At 32.7% G+C, this 23,604-nt stretch overlaps 1 protein-coding gene across 1 annotated transcript; it reads right to left on the bottom strand.

The window, feature by feature from the left end:
• Positions 1 to 10: 10 nt before the first annotated feature.
• Positions 11 to 22,376, bottom strand: LOC138324661 (receptor-type tyrosine-protein phosphatase epsilon-like). Its single transcript, XM_069269694.1, has 27 exons — positions 22,083 to 22,376; positions 19,032 to 19,235; positions 17,382 to 17,621; positions 15,430 to 15,528; positions 14,787 to 14,882; positions 13,769 to 13,864; positions 12,588 to 12,677; positions 11,911 to 12,003; positions 11,188 to 11,322; positions 10,837 to 10,942; positions 9,940 to 10,082; positions 8,456 to 8,646; positions 8,003 to 8,090; positions 7,477 to 7,553; positions 7,086 to 7,122; positions 6,789 to 6,886; positions 6,537 to 6,665; positions 5,866 to 6,011; positions 5,546 to 5,681; positions 4,750 to 4,896; positions 4,378 to 4,477; positions 4,062 to 4,135; positions 3,713 to 3,838; positions 3,295 to 3,414; positions 2,068 to 2,225; positions 1,379 to 1,514; positions 11 to 1,064 (listed from the first exon to the last, which is right to left on the bottom strand). Exons 1-27 carry the CDS (start codon positions 22,156 to 22,158, stop codon positions 996 to 998), a joined length of 3,210 nt encoding a protein of 1,069 aa, XP_069125795.1. The 5' UTR covers positions 22,159 to 22,376; the 3' UTR covers positions 11 to 995.
• Positions 22,377 to 23,604: the final 1,228 nt, after the last annotated feature.

Raw genomic sequence — 23,604 nt, 5'->3', positions numbered from 1 at the left:
TATATATATATATAAAAAAAAAAAAAAAAAAAAAAACATTATTGCAATTACATCTGTAAAACTAATCTAATATTTTCCTCAAATTTGCACTGCCAAGTGATGTACGGATAAAAAAGGACATTACTGTACTCACGTCGGTAAAATCATGGCAAACACTTTCATTATATTTGTACTGCAAAGTTATGTATGGATATATAAAAAAATATAACGGTGCTTACATCTGTAAAACTCATGTCACACACATTTATCAGATATGTCCTGCTAAATTGTGTATCGATTTAAACAGAACATTACTATACTTACGTCTGTAAAAATCATGTACTCACCTGGTACAAATTGTATAACATAATGATTATTGTTGGATTTGTATGTATATTATTATGCATATGTTTGGTTTGTAAATAAACTTTCAATGGTTTTAATTGTTGTTATTACACTCAGATAATCACTTCCGCATATGTGACGGTTATTACCGCTGCATATATCGTTAGACAATTTAATACTCTAATACAGGTGAGGAGCAACTGACACGCACCAAAGTCTTTGTAATATTGCAGTTATATTTGTTTAAAAAATATGAATATTGTTCTTAACTATGGTCTTTTATCCTCTAAGCGAGATCACGAATCATATCCTAGCCAATCAGATTAACAAGACTCCAATTCACTGCTACTAGTGCCATGGTCGTAAATAAGTTGTCGTCGCTATTTCACAAAAAACCCAATTCGATTAAATTATTTAATATTCTGTGTTTCAATTCCTGATGGCTTACAAGACTTGTTTTAGCACTATATGGGAAAGAACAACCACGATTAGCAAACAATCAAGCTTCCGTTGTACATGGATATCTAGAATTCCAATGCTGATGATAAACAGGTCAATGAAGTTTGGTAAAACGAAGTTTGTTTGTAGAGTATGGAATTTGACCCATATGTAACATCCAGACATTCATGGTATTCTTATTCCAAAGTATTAGTCATGTAGATGTTTAATGACTAGTTTACATAGACATTTGTCGTGTCGATATAGTCTTTGATCATACTGTAACAGCACTGGTACTGTTCCTGCAAAGTCATAAAGCTCGTATGTTAGTGTTATTATTAGTGGAACAGAAATATAAATGAACTTGTGGAACTTGTGTTGAATGCTTTATATAATAGTTGATAAATAAATTGACATCTAAAATCACAATATAACATTCATAAAATATGCGTAGTACAGTTTGTACTGTGTAATTAATTTGAATTTTCATGCAAATGTTTTATTGTTATTCTATTTAACATTTTTATATATTCCGAAAAAAAAGAGTAGTTTTAAACCTTTCAGGAAAATACCATTTGTTGTATGCTTGGGAAACCATATATATGTAATTACTTACACAATTGGTTAAAAACTCCGGACGTCGTACGAGCAGCTGACGTGAGATCTGATAGATATCCACCTCTTCGTCACACTTCATTTGGTCTCTGGCATTGCTGATATAGCAGAACAGTCCACTCTGGGAATACCCATCTCTGTAACATTATAGAAACTTATTTGTTCTTCCCTGATATGAATTACATGTATATGATATCGATGAGCCTTTCAAAATGTTTAGAGAGTAGACCTAAAATCATTAACCGGCATGCTCTTTATACGCCCTTTAAAATTCATTTCTTAAACAAATATAACAATAATATAGCGTTAGCGTCTGACAGTTGCTCTACATTCACACGAAAACATGGAAGTGAAAAAACTTCAGACAATAATTTTCACTACTCGGTTATCACGGCTCCTTATATAAGTTAATATGGAGAATATAAAACTCTGCGTAATACCCGTCTCTGTAACATCACAGTAATTCATGTAAATTTAGTATACTCTTCAACTCTGTATATTAGTATGGCATGCTGGAATATGGTGCGTTGGAGTCTTAGAACAATTTAACTGATGATTTATACTTTTTCTAACTCGCTAATAATGAGAGGAATTTAAAGTTGCTAACTATTTAAAAAATAAAATATAGCCAAACAATTTTTATTTCGAATAACGCAAATTTATCATTTATTATTTGTGAATATTACATACCGACACATGACAACTGTTGTTTTGGTGTCGTCTGATTTACGTCGGCTGTCAACTAACTCCATCAACTGAAGCAACACTGACGAACCCTGTGGGACTGGAGAGTCTCTATCCCAGTCAGTCATGTGGAACACTCGAAATGTGGTAGTGAAACTCTTCTCCTAAAAGGGAACATAATAAGGAAGATGAAATGCTATCTTCTATTAATGTTTGAATCGACCAAAACAAACAGAAAAAACGACTGAAAAAGAAACAACGAACGTCGTAGAGGTTTACTGATTTATTAGTAAGATTTATGTGTCTATTAAATAGAGTAATTCAATCGTTTCCTCTTTTGACGATGTGGCAACGGAATGACAACCCAATAGAATAATTAATAAACATCCAATCCGATACTTTTCCGTGTGTTAGACATACATGAATTCCCCCGAGCGGTGTGATTTCCACAGCCATACGGTATAGAAAGACGATGTTTCTTCATCATACAAATACAATGATTAAATACAGTAGTAGTGATAAAGAAAACATTACAATCGCGACATGGACATAGGTCTGTTGATTGCAATTCTTTTTGATAATGTCATAGAGAACGCCAATAACGAATATACGTCCCCGGTTACTATACCTTATAAAGAAGACACCATTTTCTGTCTAGAAGTCTTTTGAGCTACAAAATTACAGCTAAGAGAAAACCCTACGCGATTACACATTCTTCCTACTCATAAGGTTATTGCGCGCACAAAAATTGAGTGTATCCAATTGGTTAACCATGACACAGGTCAATTAACTGTTTGAGAAATATCTTTAGCTAATCTGCAGGAATTTTGCCGATATTTAATTAGCCGAAAACGGTTGGTAGTTTTCTAACTGATTATTATACACGTGTGACGAATAATGACTCAGACGTTGAGACAAAAACATGAAATATTAATAGCTGTTTTGAGTAATGTTCATAGTACCACCATCATTATTTCCATACTGTCTGAACGGTAGTTGTAAGACTAGTTCAAATGAAGGTGTAAACCATTAGAATACTCTATACGAGGCGATACAGCTTTTTTTTTAAGATCCGATGAACCGACTTTTTTGTCATGACGCGTTTGAAATTAGCATGAAAAAACGAATAAATCATTTTTCATTTTACGGTGCCGTTGTTTATAAGATATTTAGGAAAAGAAATTATTATTATTATCCATATTATATTTCAGAGGCAGGTACACATATACATACTGCGCTTTCAATCGCGATATCGTGTACATCGACATTCGATATTGTAGAAGTTGCTTCTTTACGTTCCAGTCTAAACTCTCCAATCCATTTGTCTTCGGAGTTTTCATCCGGAAGCCAGTTCTGAAATTAATGATAATGATATTTCATATCGATCCTTCACGATCGAATAGCAATCCATACATCATAATTCAGATATTTATAATATTGTTAAGTATATTTGAATCATCAACGTCTGCTTTTGGACTAGGTAGTATAAATAATGCCACTTACTGATCCATAAGACTATAGTATTGTTTTTTTTTTGCATATATTATATTCATCTAAATACTCATTTGGTCATACATTTGCATTAGCAGTGTTACTTCCAGTTTGTTTTACAAAGTATATTATGCGTACACTATGCGTACAATACACTTACAATGGCGTCCGTGTCAATGACCACGAGTGTTTGACAGTTGTGGTCCATTATCATCGTCAACAGGTCCACCACGGTGTCCTCCAGGGGAGTCTGAGTGACGATGTACCCAGTCTTGGAGGTGTAAGACTTGAAAATTGAAAGATAAAACCAAAGATCCGAACGCAACAATAACGTTTCGCTGGAAATGTGCGACGGACATTACGTTATATGATGTTAATATGTTACTTTTATGTTATCAATAATTGATTTTTATTAGCTCAAAATAACGCTTCAATTCATATTAACAAATAGATCCGGACACCTAATATAATGGTTTTCATTCACACTAAACATCGCCTAAAATACTCACAGGTACGGACACTGCATTTATATAGTCTGTCCTATCAATATCGTGTGAAAGCAAATATACTCTGAAATCATCACCTACAATGACAAAAGCAAGTAATACAGTTTTAGATAGTTTCTAATATTACCTTTCAACTAATGTTTTTTGTAATATGGAAACGTTGTATGCTCTATGCAACGATATAACTGTCGAAATCAAATGATATATATATATTTTTGTTATTTCGTTTGATACATAACACTATTACATTAATATTCACATTTTTATGCAATCAATTATAAGTATAGGCTGGTTAATTTAGTGTAGAATGTTAAGCTACCTGCTAGAACGGACAGAGTCTGGTTCTTCATCTTGTTAGACGGTAGTAAGGCTGTCTTATAGTCCGCCTCGCTGTAATTTGGTTTTGTACTTTGTATCAGCTGAATTAAAAAAAGGATTATGACCGAGTGTGTTTTAATTAAAACCAATCATGTTTAATGCTAGTGATATTTGCAATGTGTCCTGTTATATTTCGTGATTTTGTCTATTGCTATCTATTGCTGGGATAACCCAGTGTGATATAAATGTCAAATATGCCTTATGGCTGAATGGTTAGCTAGATTAATCAGCAATTCCTCTCCGACCATCACATCCTGGTGTGTAAAACAACCAATTATTTCACCATTTGATTACTATAACACTATTATGTTACCTGATATTCCTTTCTGATCTTTGTTTGATTGGCAGGACCACCATTGGTGAGAGCACGAAGTATTCCTTGGAACTTCATTCTTGGAATCAGAGTGTCTGGCATTTCGAAGGCTTCTATAAGGAGCTGATGTACAGCTATGTATTGTTCCTTGAAGGTAAACACGACGAATATTAAGTGTAGTATTTGGTATACAGGCGAGAAATTGTTCTTTATGAAACATTTACTAATTACTGCAAATTACTCTATTTTCTCAAGATACAAATGTTGAAGTTATTTTTCGAGTTAGCTTCATCGGATAGTGTGATAGATAAGTCACTCGGGTTTTACCTAGCCGACCGGTGTTCGATCCTTGACACGGACGTGAAAAGATCAAGTGATGTTTATGCGGGCCTTGCGGCTTTACATCCGGGCCATTGAACTTGATTTGCATAAGTTGTATATCTTGTTTTGCAATCGATGTAAAATAAAGGTAACCTTTATAGTTCCAAATTTAAAGAGATTATTTTAAAATGCATATATGAATGCATGAGAAGGAGGCATTACGCGAATTCATTTTGGATTCCAATGAAGATTACGAGAAATATTAGATTAGTAACAGGCACCAGTAAACCGTCTACAAAAGCTGAAGGATGTGAACGAGTCCCTGACCAATTGTTAACACATTTGTTATATCAATCTATTTGCTTACAAAAATCTACCAAATGGAAAGGATTGTTTTTCAATATTTTAGAACTGGCATCGTCTGTTTGAACTTGTTAATAAATTGAGATCTGTTCAGTCTATACATGTAACTTACAGCAGTTTGAACCATGTTGACTCTATCCTTCCGCATGGTTTTAACGTACTGTAAAACGTCAACATTTCCAGTCTCTTTCCCATAATCCAGGAGAGCGTCCAAAGCCAGGAAGGTTCCCGTCCTACCAATACCAGCACTGTCAAAAAAATTCGAATGAAGTGAATAAATCCTTAGCACTATAACAATCTTAATTCACTTCCAAAATATAAAAAAATGCAATGAAAACATCAATTGATGGCATAGAAGATTGTTGAAATTGCAAAGAAAACAACAATACGACATATATAGATAATGGCTATTGGATAAGTCCTCCTTAATACCTGCAGTGGACAACCATTTTTCCAGTCAATCTAGCCTCGTAGTTCTTCACGCGTTGATGAAAGACGATGAGTTCGTTTGGGTCAGGGGTCCCGTGGTCTGGCCACGTGGTGTAATGAAACTGATGTATCTGTCTTACTGTCTTCGTCTGTTTTAAGAATAATATGGATTGGTATTGATTTAACATCTAAAACTGTAGGCGTTTAATAGGTACAAAGGAAATTGATACTACAAATGAATTTCAAAATCATATGAACATATCTGATATGGTATAAGATACCGGTATATATCACAATAACTTCATCATTTTTTTTTCATCAGGGATACTTGTTAATTATAATCAACCAACACGTTCTGTATCGTTTAAAGTGATCAGCAAATGGGTCTTGCGATGTTTCAAATCATAGCCACCTAACTCTTACTCAAATTGATTTACATCTAATTATATAATATATGCTGCAAATTGTCGCGATATTACCACAGCAAGATATTAGAACAAATCAAATATCAATTTTGTAACACACCTACCAACTGTAGTCCTTAACTAAAATTTCTGCTTGGGACAAAAGGTATTTACAGACGAAAAAAGGTGAAAGTGCGAGGCGAAATATGTTTTGTAGTTTACGTATTATTTATAAAAGCTATATATTATGTAGTTCAATGGACAGTTTACCTTCTTCTCTGTAACAGTAAGGTCTCGAATGATATAAAAGGCATATGACCGTTCCCTGTCCAGTATGATGTTGAAGTTTGTTGTGGTCAGCGGTTGTCCTTCATCTGGCCAGTACTTGTCACACTTCGGCTAAAATAACATGATTGAGTGTAAACTTTGATCGAGTATTACCGAATCTTATTCAAACATGCAATTAAAAAAATCAAATAAAATAATATCAAAATATCTTCCTGTACTAAGATTTATACCTACCCTGCCTCCTTCTATGAGATTGGTCAACATAACGATTTTTCCTGTGTTGAGTTGCCAGATCATCCTCCAGAAATCGTTAACAGTACCGGGTCGTGGTCCTGTAACATGTAATATCACGTCTGAATTGTTTTTCCATCATCCCCCATCCCTCAGATGTCCCGATTAATAGAACCATATTTCATATTTCAAAACAAATATATATATATATATAATGGAATTGTGACTGTTTGATAAGGAATAGTTTATGTCGCATACGCAAAAGTTACAGTTGTGCATACAAAATATATGCAGTATTACCTTGTGTTGCAATATATTCCGCGGACTTTGTTACACTCTGCAAAATAGACTGCATTTAGTATTGTATCCAATCCAATCGAGCACAATGTATAACACTAATTGAACAAAATTGAATTTTTGAAAATATATCTTATCATATCTCTCTACAAGAATTTGTTAAACTTGTCAAAAATGAAAAATAAAACTAATCAATCAGTTTTATTTCGAAACATAAAGCAAGACAACATTTTTCATTGATATTGAAAAACAAAATATGTGATAAAATTGTCAAACAGTGTAATTTAAAACCTATTAAGTAAATCAAAAAGTCAATGCACTTCCGAAGATCAGGTAAGCTGCATTTTCCATCAAATAAAGTAGCAAAATAAAAATTAAAGTAAGCAAAACCGACGTCGATGTAGTTGGCGTTAATGTAGTCTGAGTGAGGATCTTTTCCAACTGTTTCAAGGACTACACGGGAATGGTCGTCTGAAAAGGAAAGTCACAGATGCGATAATAAATAAAAGTTATAAACGATACAAACGAAAAAGTCATAAGAACAAATAGTCAGATAATTCATACAATCTTACAGCAAATTAAGTTGCTAACTAGATTAACATATTAAAAAATCTAAATGTTTTCAAAAATGACGATTATGGATTTTTTTATTTGACAAAAAATGGAAACGTGAACATGTTCTGATCTAGCTGAACTCGGTATACTTACACGATGTATAGAAATATGAATGCGGATTTATATATATTCTTTGTCTTGGTTTGAGCTTGTTTTGTTAAACTTATATTATAAAAGTAAACTTTGTTACATCTGTTATGTTGTTCTGATATTTCTTGGTTGCCTTGGTACATTTACAAGGGAACGTGAATTTTAATATATATATTGTCCTTTTTTGATCTATCTATTTGCCTATCTATACTTACAAGGGAACGTAGACTTAAATCTATTCTTTGCCTTGTTCTGATTAAGCTTGCCAATGTTGTGATCGTGCAGAGCCCCAGATGGTATAGACTATAACAAAGAAATCCAAGATATTCATTTTAAAATCTGTTAGACCAATTCTCATTTCTATTCTTTTTCTTTTTCGAATTCATAAAATAGAATCAATGGCAGTGATATCAATTAATATATAATTGAAAATTCCCTATAAAGGCTCAGTAACTTGTATCTGATTGGTGATACATGGGGAACTTTTTCTTAACGCTCTTGAACATCCTTACATTATGCAAAAATACAAAGGAAAAAAATAGAAGAATTTGCCATGGAAACATTTTAAATATGGCAAAAATATATACATTTCGGCAAATCAAAGTCAAAACGTTGTTTGGAAAATCAAATAGAAACAAACAACCGATGTTGTAGACATTGGAACTGACCTTGTATTCATTTTCGAAAGCCTTTGCCTTGTTTTGTAGTTTCGTTTTGACCATTGATTTGAGATCAGAGATAGGGATCCCCAAAGGACTAGAATTGTTGTAGTAGACGTTATCACCAGGTCCAGACTTCCTGCTGACCTCCTCGATGTTTAGATAAACATGGGCGGAATCTGTGTGATCTCTATCGGGATCTGTCGAAAGGCAAGCTATTCATTTAAGTCTGAGACATGATATTGTAATTTTCATGTTTTTGGAGAGGTTTTATATAGCTTTTCCTACAGGCCGATTTATGTAAAACATAATATGTTTCAATAAAAGGTAATTTATGTTATAACAGAAATAAACTTAGCTAGGATCATATTTAGTCAAATCATTCAAACCGAACCGGACAAGGAAGCTAAAGACACAATGCTTGAGTGACAAGGGAAGTAACTCGTATATAGAAAGCCACAGTTCAGGAATATTACCGGAGAGTTAGACAGATATCTAATGGCGCTGTTAAATGTTGGTTCATGTTTAGTCCCATCTTTGTCTAAAGAGTTTTTTCTTATTGTGCTGTTGCATATAAATTTTAACAGATAACCGTTTGTACTAAAAATGATGTTAAGTTTTTGCCATCATTGATATCTAAAATTAATGACATTATTCGCTTTCTATCATTGTTAAGCTTTTTACAAACTGAACACATCCTTTTTAAGTCATGGTGCATAGTTAAAAAATAAATTGTAATTAATAAAGTATAATTTTTTATCAACCCACCACGAAATTAGCCAAATTTTGCATATACATTCTTGATACTGAATTAATTATATCCGTTCATAATTAAACTATACATATATGATGAGAGGCGCCTTTATCACATAACTGTGATCAATTTCATAGCAGTTGGTTATCGTTTATGTTTACACACCTCAGTGTGTAAACATCTACGGTGCCTCTGATTGGTCAACTCTTACATCTCTTGATTCCGATTGGCTTTCAACGTTTGACTACATTTTATAGTGCAGTGTCATTGTATTTACTGCATAACAGGTAATTACATATTCAAAGTATCAAAAACAGAATATTGGTTCTCTATTTAGGCATTATATTTTACGGCGGAAATATATCATAACACATTGTGTGGTGATAAGTTTCCATGAGTGAAGACGAGGAATGATCACAACGGTATAAATATAGAGTTAAGTTATGGGATAAATAAGTGTCCTTACGCGTACCTGTTATTTTATCATGTCTATCTGAATTTTCCTTAGTTCATTTTAAAATTTTCAAAAGACGCTAGCTAAAACTCGTTCCTTTCTAAAATTCAAAAATTAACTAACGAGAGTTTGATGAATATGATAAACAGAAATCACTTGATGGGGAACCACTATCTAGATTATAATTATTGAAATAATGGGTTGCCTTGGAAATAACTATCGATCTAGTGTTAATGCAGTCGCCGGTAGCGACCATGTGGCTAGCCACATAATGACATGTGTTACCTGGTGTGTTTCTGTGAACCTTTTTCTGCGTTTTTCTATATTTCATGTGCTGATCCCCGTTTTCGGTATGCTCCATGTAAGTGTTTCCCTTGTTAACATTGCTGGTACTATTAGATTGCTGTTTACCAGCAGCGAATCGCCGTCTGTAGAAATCATAGGCATAAAAACATCAATACACAGTCAATGGACTAAACTGTCACAGAACCCAACATAGTTGAGTTTGGTGCTCGTTAAAAAGTTCCACTTCTTATTTCAATGCACGTATAATAAGTTATCCAATATATTGATCATTCCGTATCAATATACGAACCAACAAAAATATTATTACGGTTTTGGAACAGATCATGCGTCACTGGATTGAATATAAGACATTTTTTCATCTTTTAGTTTTTTGTAAAACATAAATCAGCCGAAAAAAAAAAAATCAAGTAAAAAAAAAAAAAAAAATCCGATGTAAACATCAATATAAAAATAGAAATATTAAATTGTAGAAATGAAGGCAATATACTTAGTCCGGTTCCTTTTGTAGTTGGGCATCATTATATGTGTATACGGATATGTGTTCATTTAAATAAAGCAAAAAGATAAATGATGAAATGTAAAAGTATGGAAATTGCATTATATATATACATGTTTGGTTGTGTGTTGACTGAATTTCCCCCTGAGTGAGAAGACTTCTGTATATTAAATGAACTATGAATAAAATTTGATTTTAAATCTTTAAACGACAAACAGAAAAGAAAGAAATTCTGACCTTGTTTTGTTTGTTAACTGCACACGTAACTCGTATCATAATATACATTGATATCCATCTAAGTCTAAACAAAACTATAACACATAAATCGGGTTTCCCCTAGTGTTGATAATGTCCTATAGCCATTATGGTATATGTGTTACCTCCTGATAAAGATTACAATAACGACAGCAACGGCAGCGACAACAAGCACCCCCACAACTATCCCTGCTATGGCGCCTGCATCTGTTGAAGTATTTGGTGTCTGGGCTAGGATATAGAAAGAAATACATTTAAATTAAACTCTAGCAAAACAAACCAAAAAAATTGTATATGTCGTTACATTGATGTAGATGTATTTGAATCTGCTTTTCTAATTTTTGAACCATACCATTAAGTAAAATTAGTTATAGAAATTAATATTTATTAATAAAGTATTAATTTGTTATATTTTGAAGAGCATTTTGTCTGCATATTAATTCTGTAGCTAAATATATTTGGAAAATAATTATTACTTATTTTGCAGAAATGGCCTTCACGTTGGTAACCAGCATCACACGATGATAGACAGGAACCATTGACTCTATAGCAGCTAGTACAATGACCACATGTCACGTTGCATTCCTGCCCGTAAAAACCTGACACGCATTCTGTCCAGACAACAGAAAATGATATTTATGCATGTATACATGACTTGGAAAGGATGTGCTCAGCGTGTTAAAATGGCTATTATTAACAGAAACCATGATTGAAAGTGAATGATGTCATTTATCTGAGATATAAATGACGACAATAAATCCAACTCACTTATAGTATAAAAAGTGTAAACTTAACGTTATCTATTGACATATAGATGTAAGAACATAATAAGAACCGATTTATATACGAAATGATTTACATAGCAGCCTGCATAATCTATTCAATGTCGATTTCCTGTTCCTATTATGATAAGAAATGACCTTACCAATGCATTTACCATTGCCTTGATGGCATTCTGTACATCTGCTACATGTCAATGAAAATCTTTGCCGTGAAATCCATTATCGCATGCAGCAGTCAAACGCATGTAGATATGTCATATTACATATCAAACAAACACAATTTAACAAAGGAGGACAATTAATTGAATCATGTCCTATCCGGGCCTCGGCCATAGATGGGTATGGCTAGGCGAAGAGCTACGTTATTTTTAAAATTTTGCTTATCGACATCAACCAATTCGTATTGTTTAGACTCACCAGCACAGTATCCAGAAACTTTGTCACAGTCCGCCTGACAGTTGTTAGGGCACTCTAGTTCACAGTTAGTCCCGTGTCGTCCTGCTGTGCATTCTATAAAAAGTAATTCACATGGACGGCAGATTTTTACATTCAAATCATTCCACTTGTGATTTACATTATGAAACACTGATATACAGTGTTGTAGAAAAATATAAATGGCAGTGAAGTTATGCGTTGATAAGTAAGTATAATTTCTAACTATTGCAACAAAAATAAATAAGATGTAACTTTACTTTAACAAAATAGCAGTAACAAACATCAAATATGAATATGTCCCTAACATGAAGCGTAAAACAATATAGTTTTAAAATATGTAATTACCATTCGCCGTAAGGTTCTTGAGCTGATGTATTTGTATTATAATGTATACACACAATCTGGTGATATTGATATATTTGGTTCAGGTAACATTCTATTGAAATTTAATGTCGATATTGAAATTATTAGTTGTTGCTTCAGTCAATCATAAACGGCAGACGGTATCAAAACCGATGACGTCATTTGTATTATATTAACATATATCTGAGCCAATCAAATTGGTCGTTACAGGGAGATTCGCTTATTTGAAAATGTTCAATCATTATCAGCGCTACACAAATTCATTCAGATCTCAGACCAATCAAACATAAACTCACCGATGCAATCGCCATTGTCTTGTGTACACGTCTTACAAATTCCAGGACAGATTTGGTCACATGTAGTACCATACTTGCCATCGATGCAGCCTGTTTAAATCATAATTTATCTATGGGTATATTCCCTGACATTTCCATTTCTCGTTCTTAATGAATTAATAAGAAAGAGACTGTGAGGGATATCCATACATAAATAAATTTACAACATATAGAATTAAATAACCAATACCTTTTCCCCAAGATATAATTATATGAAAACGTAGTTCCAATCGAATCGTCAATAGTAATCATTAAACGGTGATCACATTCCTTTTCTTACAGGGAAACAGACAGTATTTTTAACAATTAATTTATACTTGTTTACTGTCACTGTTAGTACACATCCTTAATATTTAACTATGTGCAATATAAAGTTACGTCTCATCAAAGCGGTGTCCGGTATCCTTGGCGCACGTATTATTGAAATTTGTAATAACGCGTATATTGCTAAATTATTAATTTGGTTCAAACACTTTCATTACAGGTTCAACACAATATCGAGTTGAACGTAGTATTTGCAAAATTATTTTTTGGCGAAGCACATTAATCAATCATAATTTAATTTAGTTAATAATAGTTGTAGTCGATGAGGTGTATACCTTCTGCTACTCGAATTATGATGACAAATAGTAATCTTGTAATCACGTCTGGTATATATATATAAACAATAATCGAATATTAACCATAACAATGCCAGTTTTTGTAATCACATATACTATATTTATAAACAAACAATAATCGACTACTTACCATAACAATACCCTTATTTCTCTTGCAATTTTCCTCAAGGCAATTTGCAGAACAATAATTACCACAATGTGTGCCGTACTTCTGAGCAATGCAATCTGGTAGGCATGAAGCAGACACTGACTCGATTACAATATATTTTAACTTTGTATCTACATTTACTACTACTTTTTTTTAATAGAACAAGCGTGCAATAATAATAAGTCATTGACTCGTTAATGCTTATTTCTTTCACATCACAAATCTACTGAATAATAAATAATTAGTCTTATAAGAAATAAACAATTGTTTCATTGAGACAACATGATAATAGTTTCCGACAAAACATTTATATTCTCATAACCTTGAAGGCGTTTATAACATGTATTGGTACTTTATATTGAATTTATGCTTACTGTTGCATGTTCCATTGTCTCTCTCGCAAAGTTGGTTTAAACAATTCACAGAACAGGACTCATCGCATTTACTTCCGAACTTCTGGGGAACACAATCTGATGAGATGATTCACAATTCAAAGAAATATTGGATTGGCAGAAAAAAAATATATATATTATGCAGTGAATATTCAGCTAAATTCAATCTAAGAACTGTCTCTGTTTCATACATATCACGACGTTGCCAATCCCAAATCACATAACAAGTGAATTAAGTTGCATACATGCGCAATTTGTAAAATTAATCAGATAGAGTATCACACATTTTAACCTAGAAATATCTTTATAAAAAATAATTATTTTGAAATATTCCACATAGGTATTGATTAAGCAAAGCTCACCATTGCAGGTACCAGTTTCTCGCTCACAAGAGCTGGCCCCGATTTCTCGAAACAAACTTAAGTCAAAAACTGACTTAAGTCATCATTTTTCATATAACTTTACAGAAGGAGAAAAACTTAAGTTTTGACTTAAGTCTGCACTTTTGTTTTCGAGAAATCTAGGCCTGGTCTATACAGTTTTCCTAGAACAGTCATATTACACTGTGTAACCAATTTCCGTGTGTAACACAATCCTACGGCATTGATAATTGTTAAAATAAGCAGTGCCTTCTAAGAAAACACGTCATTTTCATGAAACAAAACAACCTTATTATGACATATAGCAAAGATGAAAATTTGTAAAAATATGGTTTTTAAGTCATCGTATGGCTTAAATTATAATTAATGTTTGTACTGTGTCAGTTAACCGGGGCCAAACAGTGCTATTGGAATTAATAGAATGAAATGGCGTTTGCAATTCTATATCAAATTAATAATGATCAAGATAACACAAAATTAACATAAACATTTTACACAAAGTACAAATGCTCCGAAAATCAATAAAAGCACTCAGTCACTTAACAGTAAATTATTGGTTTAGGATACTATTTGCTTTATATGAAAACAGATAACACCATTTATTATTTGCATAAACCTACCGTTACAGTTTCCGGTATCTCTGTCGCAAACCTGGTTCTGACAATTTATGGAACAGTCATTTTCGCATTTATTACCGTACCTTTGAGAAACACAATCTGTGAAGATAGCAATAACGACCAAAATGTTAGTAATGGTAATCGTGAAAGGCCTCTTACCCTTAAAACAAATAACAGTATCAAATTGTTAACCTTTTTGCAGAAAAGATACACAGTTCTACATTTGAAGCGTAAAAATGAATAAAAAAAAAATAATGATACGTGAAATTCTTCATTAATTTAAAAGTTTGCGATAATATCTATATCACACTGTCGATCATAACATTGTATAGAAAGGGCATTTTTAATAAAAAGGCTATTTTTGGATTGCAAGGCTATTGTTTATTCCTCTTTAAGTTATTGAACTTTTAAGTTAATAACTATACTAATTATAGGGACAGTCATTTTTACTACTCCAGAGTATCAGTACCTCTTATTTTCTTTGATAAAATTATTATTTGCGATTAGTTTATACCATTATGCTTAATACCATAATGTATTTCCTATGTTCAAATTCACATTGTTATCTATTATTTATAAGGCCTATTTTGCGCTCTAAAACTATGTATTTAGCACAATTTTACACATTTGGCATAAATCTTCTTACAGAAGCAGGCGCCTGTTGTAGCGTCACAGTTACCACCATAACAATCCCTGGAACACGTATTGTCACAGTTACCGATACCGTAAGTTCCTGCTGGACATCCTGTTGGAAAATACCAAAACAATAGACATACCTTGAGGTACAGAAATATTTGGTGGGGGTTTTGGCGGCCATGTAACTTCTATATAGAGGTTACACAACGAATGGTCGATGTACATTGAATTTATTTTACACGAGTGATATATTTTATAAAAGTTACATCAGCCAAGGGCTTTAGCGAGTGTCTTTTGTATTTAAAAAAAAATAACGAACGAGATGAAATGATTTCCATGTTCAACAACCCCTATTTGCGTGACCTGTTTCTACCACAATGAAATAATCAACAAGAAGGCCAAAATAAGATAACGTTATTTCCCGATATATGCAAATAATATGTAGTGATATCATCATATCAATCAGGCATCCATCAATATTCAAAAATTTTAATTGCTTAAAGAATGTATTATTTACAAATCCTTTTTACAATTGTTCCATTCATTCCTACTTGCCGAACAGCTTTTTGAATCTAGATTTTGTGTACAATAAACTAATGAACTATATTCGGATATTTTTTTACGCCAAAGTGACATCTACATCCTCATAACCAAAGTAACCTAATTAAGATCCGGTCTAGGGGCGTTTATTCTACCGGAATCACCACAGCGTCCTTGTACAACAAGATATACCGCAAAAAGGCAATTATAATTAAGCATGTAAAAGAACAAAAGGTGTTACTAGTGGAATATCAATATGTTTATCCAACATCTTACATATTTATACAATGGACTGAGAGTGAAACTATACAAATTATTGTGGTAAAAATAGAGGTTACACAACGAGTGGTTGATTTCAACAAGAGTGAGCTATATTCAAAAGTTACAAAAGACACGAGCTTCAGCGAGTGTCTTTTGTACTTATTAAAGATAAAATCGGCCTTTATTGTTTGCCGAGATATGCAAATAAGCAATAGCGATTGTTTCCTCAGCACAATGGCTCTAATTAATATTCAAAAGTCATATTTTGCAAAATATCTATTAATAATTCTTTTTTGTAATTGAATACAATTTTAAGAGGAAATATATTTCATTTGGTGTATCATTAAATTCATTTTTTTTTCAAAGATAACAATAAGAGATTCATTGTTGGACTATATAAACTATATGCTCACGGTATGACCAGGCCGTCTTCTTCCCGCTAAATAATCATCAAGCCATTGTAATCAAATTCAAGTCCGTTTTAGAATGGTTTAATCTACCAAACTCATCAGTAAGATCATTTTCTGCCAAAGCGAGTTACATATTTTTATACCACACATAAACGCGTAACGTTTTTGACACAACGATCACGTCACATAGGCCTACTGTACGCTTTCCAACAGCAGTCTTGACGTCAATACAAGGGACAATGCAAGCCGCGATCACAACATAGTATGACGTCAATCGATAATTGATGACATTGATTAATGATGACGTGACATTGAGAAATAAGTAGTCAGGTCAAAGTTCACCGCGCCAGCCTGTTAGAATGCGTACAGAGTTTATACCACGTGTGGTTTAATAAAAATTGTTAATCAACAGCTGCATCGTTTATTGATTACTCTGAGAGTTGAATAACACCGCCTATTGTGTTAGGAAGACATATATATGTATGTTTGAATATATCTGTTGATAATACATTTTTACAGCTTCAATAGTAGTTGGTATTATTTAGGATATTATTCCAGATATTTATAAACACAGTTTCGGTTTGCAATATCATTATTTTGTTATTCATAATTTGTCTTTTTTTACGCCCAGGGAGCAATTTGTATTTCAGATTTTCTTGTACATCGGTTAAAAAGGTGAACACGATATATTTAAAAAAAAACATAAACATAGCAATTATATTTAGGTTATATGTATCATAATCATACTCACCAAACACCTGTACCTCACAAAGTTCCAGTACTGCATATTCACTATACCATTCATGACGTTTCGGATAGTGTCTGTAGTTGTACACTTGCACATGGTGAGCTACATAAGGGCACGGATGTGTCACCGTCAACTGTACCTCACTAACATCACTACTCGTGTCCTCGTAACATTTGTGTGGTTGAATACCCGTGACATTATAAACATAAAGCTGATACCCGGCAAATCTGTTCGCAAATATACCTGTTAAAAGCAAAATGATATTCCTATCCATGCATTTGTTTCGGTAAAAATGATATATATAACATAAAAAGATAATTAAGATTGAAATAAAATTCTTAATAAGATAACATGCATTTTTTGTTAATTGAGAACCCTAATGCATTTTATCGCACCTCGGAGAGAAATGTCCCCAAATGATTGGTAAAGGAGGCTCGGGCTACGCCCTTATTCCCCTATAAATCTTCCTGATCCTCTATACCCTAATTAAATATACATGTTTCTACTCTTAGAGTTATTTCATGTACCACATGTAAAACCCTTCTTTTTCAAAACCTTGTTAAGTGCTCACTGCTAAAATGTGTATTTTCTTTTCTTCTGTCACGTGTCTGCTTTGTTTGTCTTATTTCATTTCCAGTTCTGTTTTTTATGCGTTCTTCTTCCTCCTTTTTTATACTATCCACATTGTATGTATTACAAATGTACTCCATTTATTTTATTTTATGCTAATTTTAACATGTATTCTGTGTATACGAGCTTTTGTTGCGGTTTTGTTTAGTTTTGTTTGTAGTATGTAACATGGAACATTTCCATGTTTGCAGCATCATTTTTAGCTTTAAATTGTTTTCTTAATAAGTCCCCTAGTAAGTATATAGTATATAATGTTTTTTGTTTTGTAACTGCACGCTGTGATATATTTTAATTATTAAAACTTGACATTATTTTTACTGTCCTATATTTTGCATTAAATTTAATACAATTTCTTTGTTATTAAATGTTATACCATTGTTTGTCGTAAGAATTGCTCTACAGAGCTAATGGTATTTCATTGTATATATACGACACTAAATAAAACTTCTTGTATCTGGTAAATTGCATATGTATGACAAAAAAACGACCATCTTTATACTCTACGGTGTGTCTTGGCCAGGGGAGAGAACCCAAAACTTTCCTCAAAGGAGCGAACACTCAACCTAGAAAGTCCAAAAGGGAGGCAGTGTCGAGGGAGACATTAGGAAGAAGAAAGTCGGTGAGGAAAAAGAGAACATATTCATTGAGGACATCAGGTGGAATGCTAATGATCTACATGCAGTGTACGAATATGAGCAATAATTCAGTTAGTTGTTTCTCTTGACCAAGACTGCAAAAGAGCTTGACGTAATAGGAAACCACCAGTGGCTTATACATAATATGCTGTTAAAAATTCATTTGTATAGATAGATAATCAGTCACTTGACAGTCAGACTCAACATAGTTCATATCCATGTATGTTTGATATCAGCATATGATGCTGTGATTTTTTATGATTTTTTTGTCATGTTATTGTCTCTACAGAAACACTTTTTATAATAATGTTCATATTTCGCTCATTTCAGAAAAAAAATCATATGGGTTAATAACTGTCCAAGATAGCAACAATTTAACTGCACTTACCCCTGTAGTATATAGTAATATCGTTAATAGTCATAAGCTGCCCAAGGTCAACATCCCACTGTGCATTCATGTAACCGGTAGGATTGGTATGTGAGCAACAACCACTGGCAACAAATGTATCTGTACAGTTATCCAAAGCTTTGTCTGCTCCCCATCCATTGATTGAACTACTCTGGGTGGCAGACTTTCGTACGGCTACATTTCCTGTCAGTGTTAAATAACAAAGAAAGTATGACACAAAAACACAAGACATATAATTAATCAATCATTTTGTACTTTGTACGTTCAAATTGAAACTGTTCGTGTAGTTGTTTGCGATGTACCTGCAATGATATGTAATTTACATCTATGTGTTTTTTTTTACTTACATCAGTGTCACTTAATACTAATTTACTGTATAACGTAACACTTCACCAGTATATTTAGATATTGTAAACTACTACCAATACGGATACAGTCATTCAAAAGATGATTAAGCGAACCACATTTTAACAACAATTTACCCTCTCGAAGACTTGAGATATGATACATGTTCGTATTTTGCAGCATATGGGATCATTAGATGAAGTATCTGCTTTGGTGGAAATATAAAGGTTCCATTGACTAGCCTGTCTTCTAATATACAATCATGTATATTGTGGAAAATGTAGGAGTTGATACCATTTATATTTCCATTTCCTCGGGAATGACACTATATAACCCTACCAACCAAGAAGGGAATTTGTGAGATCATAATTCTCCTATAACCGTTGGTGTAGTGATATGTTTAACATGTATTGTGACGTCGTTCTGAAGGACGTCATGACGTAATGACGGAATGCGCATTTTTGTGCGTACTTGCATGCTACCTGAATAAAAATACTCCGATTGTATTTTGAATATGAAGATGCAACACACTGATTAAAATGTTGGAAGACTACTGATAATTTTATGAGTTTTTATTCCATGGACTTCTGATGACGTATGTACTTTTGACGTCACAAGAAAATGCTGTGCATTAATGATAGCAGTGTATATTACATGCTGGGTCAAATATAACAGAAAACGGAAATATCAGCATTAAATTGCCTTCTTAAGGGGTTTATGGCCCTATAATTCTCCCAGGAATCCTGGGAATATAATAGGACCATATATTCCCCAAGAATGCAATTTATTTAACGCTTAAATAAAAGTTGAAAAGGGAAATAGAATATTATGGTTGTGTGATATTGGGAATCAAAGATAGCTATTTGACTCAAAGTATGATTTTACTAGAAATTCACTGTTTTGGCCATATACACGACACACTAAAGTAATATCTTTCAAATTAGTTTGCCTAATGAGTATGAATATTTGCGAAATCGGCTAACTTAATGTTTTCTTTTAGAAAATAATAACAGCACAGTAAATGCTAGATATTGTCATCATAAAAGATTTTCTGCAAAAATTAAGACAAATAGCAATTTTTACCATTCATTAAAGTGCAGGAAATGCACTCTTTTAATATAGCATCTAATTTTTTGTTATATCTTAAAATTTGTGTTGAAACAATTCTGCCTATAAAAGAAGTATATATTGATTATTTGACAGATTTTCTTTATGGCAATTTTCTACAAACAGGACCATTTTTTGAAACGAGACTTTAACGAGACTGAAACCTTACCAGAGCAGTTCCTTCGGCTAATCACTTTTTTAGCAACAGTACCCTGGTTTTTCTTACAACGTAGTTGTCATAAGCTCAATCATGTATGGTAATTATGTTCCGTTTTGCTGTAGAATCTGAATTATTAGTGTATAGCCTGATTAAATACAATGCAACACACTCTCATGACTGTATTTGAATTCCGTTAAAAAACATTTTAAGAGCTGCTACTCAGCCCATTTAAGAGTTGATAACATAAATACATTTTAAGAGTTGACTACTCATAATTGACTACAAATACCCGTTGATAGATTACATCAAAGAAAAGACATCTCGCGTTTAGTAGTGAAAAATACACTAAAGACTTTACAAATGTCTTGCACGACATTTAGATTTAAGTGATGTCTTTCGGACAATAAGCTACTGTGATTGATTCATTAATCAAGTGCATGATATGATAATATAATCACCATATGTTACCTGTATTTCATCTTCGAATTTCAAGACACGTGAAATTCATTTGTAAAATCATGATATTATTTTGTTTATATCTGCATGAACAAAAGACGTCCAGTTGAAATGGGTGATACATAGATTCCTATCTTAACGCTTGATAGTATTTTCGCAAAAGAAGCGATACAAAATATGATAAGAATATTGTATTAGATGTTACTGAACGAGTGACTAATGAATATGAAATTTATTTGACACTCGTGAGTTGTGTTTTACAAGTTGACAGGCTTAAGCAAGTTTTTTTTTTTATTTTATAATTACTTAGTGTTACATACATTCCATATTGAGCAACCATAACTCGTGTGACTTGATTCTGTCCCATTTATATCCGCTTTGATTCGGTATGAATATGGCCCGATGCGATTTAAATGTACTTTTGCAATGGTAATGGTATACTTATAAATCATACTTTGATACATGATTGTCGATGCCTATCAGATAGATAATTTATTTATTAAACACTTATTCTTTTTACTTTACCCTCTATTGTATACTACTCATTGTCGAACTCTGCATAAAACGGTGTATTTCCTTCGCCGCATAGGCATCAGATCATTGTGTTCAAGTTTAAGTCCTACATACATTTTGTGAACAAATTCTACGTCTATTTCTCAAAATAGTTTGATGTTACGCTCACGAACATATGACGTTCTAATCAGTATACAATCCAGGGACAGACACGTATGAAAATTGCAAATACAGAAGAAACAAATTGCTAATCATAAGTTGCAATGTACAAATGATCAATTGATGATCTTGGAGTTAAATAGAAAAAATACATATACCCATCAAGGTTATATCGATATCTCTCAATTTCATAGTAAATATTGTATTTTTTTTTATTTGATTATACATACACCCATGTTGTTATACCGGCTTTGTTAAGACATTAATTCTTCATGCGAATTTCTACTTACTTGCAGACATGGTTACATCAAAAAGAGAGAACATGATTAAAATTGTTTCCCCTTCCAAAATCCTTTTCGTCTCCATTTTGGATTTAAACTGCGCCTACACATAAACCAGGAAGTGTCATACATATCTTAGTGTACTTTATATCTGTGATAGGGTGCCGAATTCAGATATGGGGTAAGGAAGATTTACTACCTGTGTCGATATCACTGCTGTATTGTAACCCCCAATCGATTTCATGGGGAATGTCTACCAAATTTCAACAGCGATAAGATACCGAAATATTTATTGCTACTTACTTCTACCTAGGTTTTATCTCTTTAAGTATACGAGACCGGAATTTTGAAAAAAACGTCACAAACGTGCTACCCTATATATACTTGATACTATATATACATTGTTTTGTATTAGGGTTAACGTTGCCTATTGGTTTTACCTGTCCTTGTTTTAACATAATGATAACTTGAACCTGATACCGATTTAAAAAAGATCGTAAAAGATTTTAAAACTCAGACGCCCACTTTGTAGTGAAAATTTAAATATTAATTATTTCTTAAATATAGTGCTTAATTAAAAAAAGGACATTTTTTCAAGAAAGAAAAAAAAGAGAACTGTTTTTTCGCTTCGCATCGTGTCATACACGTATATATGGTTCTTTTTAAACTTAATCATGAAACCTTTTCTTGTTTTAAACAGTCAAGATTCCTGGCTATTTTCAGACAAGAGAGTCTTACATAAGATACATACACATATTTACGAAGATCGAATCATATAGTGTGATAATATTATTACATTGTAATAATAATACTTAATTGTCATAATTATATGAAAATGTAATACCAAACCGCAAATAACAGTGATTTGCGTTGTCGATAAATTCTGTACGTGTATGACTTTAATGATTCTACATCCCTAACACATAGTATTTTTTTCTGTATCAAAAACATGAACGAACGAATTAGTACTTTTCTTCAGGTACAAATGTTGCTTACATTACACCAATACCATTATTGAAGAGTTTGAAATTATTATTTTACTTCAAGAAAAATATATTAAAAGTAATTAATTGCGTCCCGAAAAGAAACCCATGTCGCTATGCCCTATATGGAAGGAAGTACTGATTGGGCATCCACCAAAAGCTATTTTATATTATTTGGTGTTAATAAGACATACATTTTCATGATTAAACACCAATTATTGTTCAAATGATGAGAATTGTTTATGCACAGTCGGCGGTGCGGCATATTTAAAATAAACATTAGAAACTGATAAATGTCGTATTATACCAACTTTGTAAACAATAACTTTCATTTTTTAACAAAACACCGAGTTGCTCTGCTGACAAACATGAATCATCTTCAAAGTAGATGGATCGATGTGCACATGGATTCATCCTGATGTAAACAAAAAAATCGTGCTAATATAATATCGTCTCGTTAGGAATTATAAATTGAGATAACAGTGTCCTATAGGGTACACCATAGACATGTAGAATACGAGGAAACATTTACCCATACGTACACCTGA

This window comes from Argopecten irradians, chromosome 6 (assembly GCF_041381155.1).
Source record: "Argopecten irradians isolate NY chromosome 6, Ai_NY, whole genome shotgun sequence".
NCBI lineage: Eukaryota > Metazoa > Mollusca > Bivalvia > Pectinida > Pectinidae > Argopecten > Argopecten irradians.
The sequence above is the reverse complement of the archived record's forward strand: the minus strand, read 5'-3'. Positions and strand labels throughout refer to the sequence as shown.

Coding starts and splice junctions, on each gene's coding strand:
- LOC138324661 (XM_069269694.1), bottom strand. CDS start 22,158: ATGGAGACGAAAAGGATTTTGGAAGGGGAAACAATTTTAATCATGTTC. Junction 17,622..19,031: donor TATTACTATATACTACAGGG/GTAAGTGCAGTT, acceptor TGCTTTTAACAG/GTATATTTGCGAACAGATTT. Junction 10,943..11,187: donor AGGCCATTTCTGCAAAATAA/GTAATAATTATT, acceptor TCTATATCCTAG/CCCAGACACCAAATACTTCA.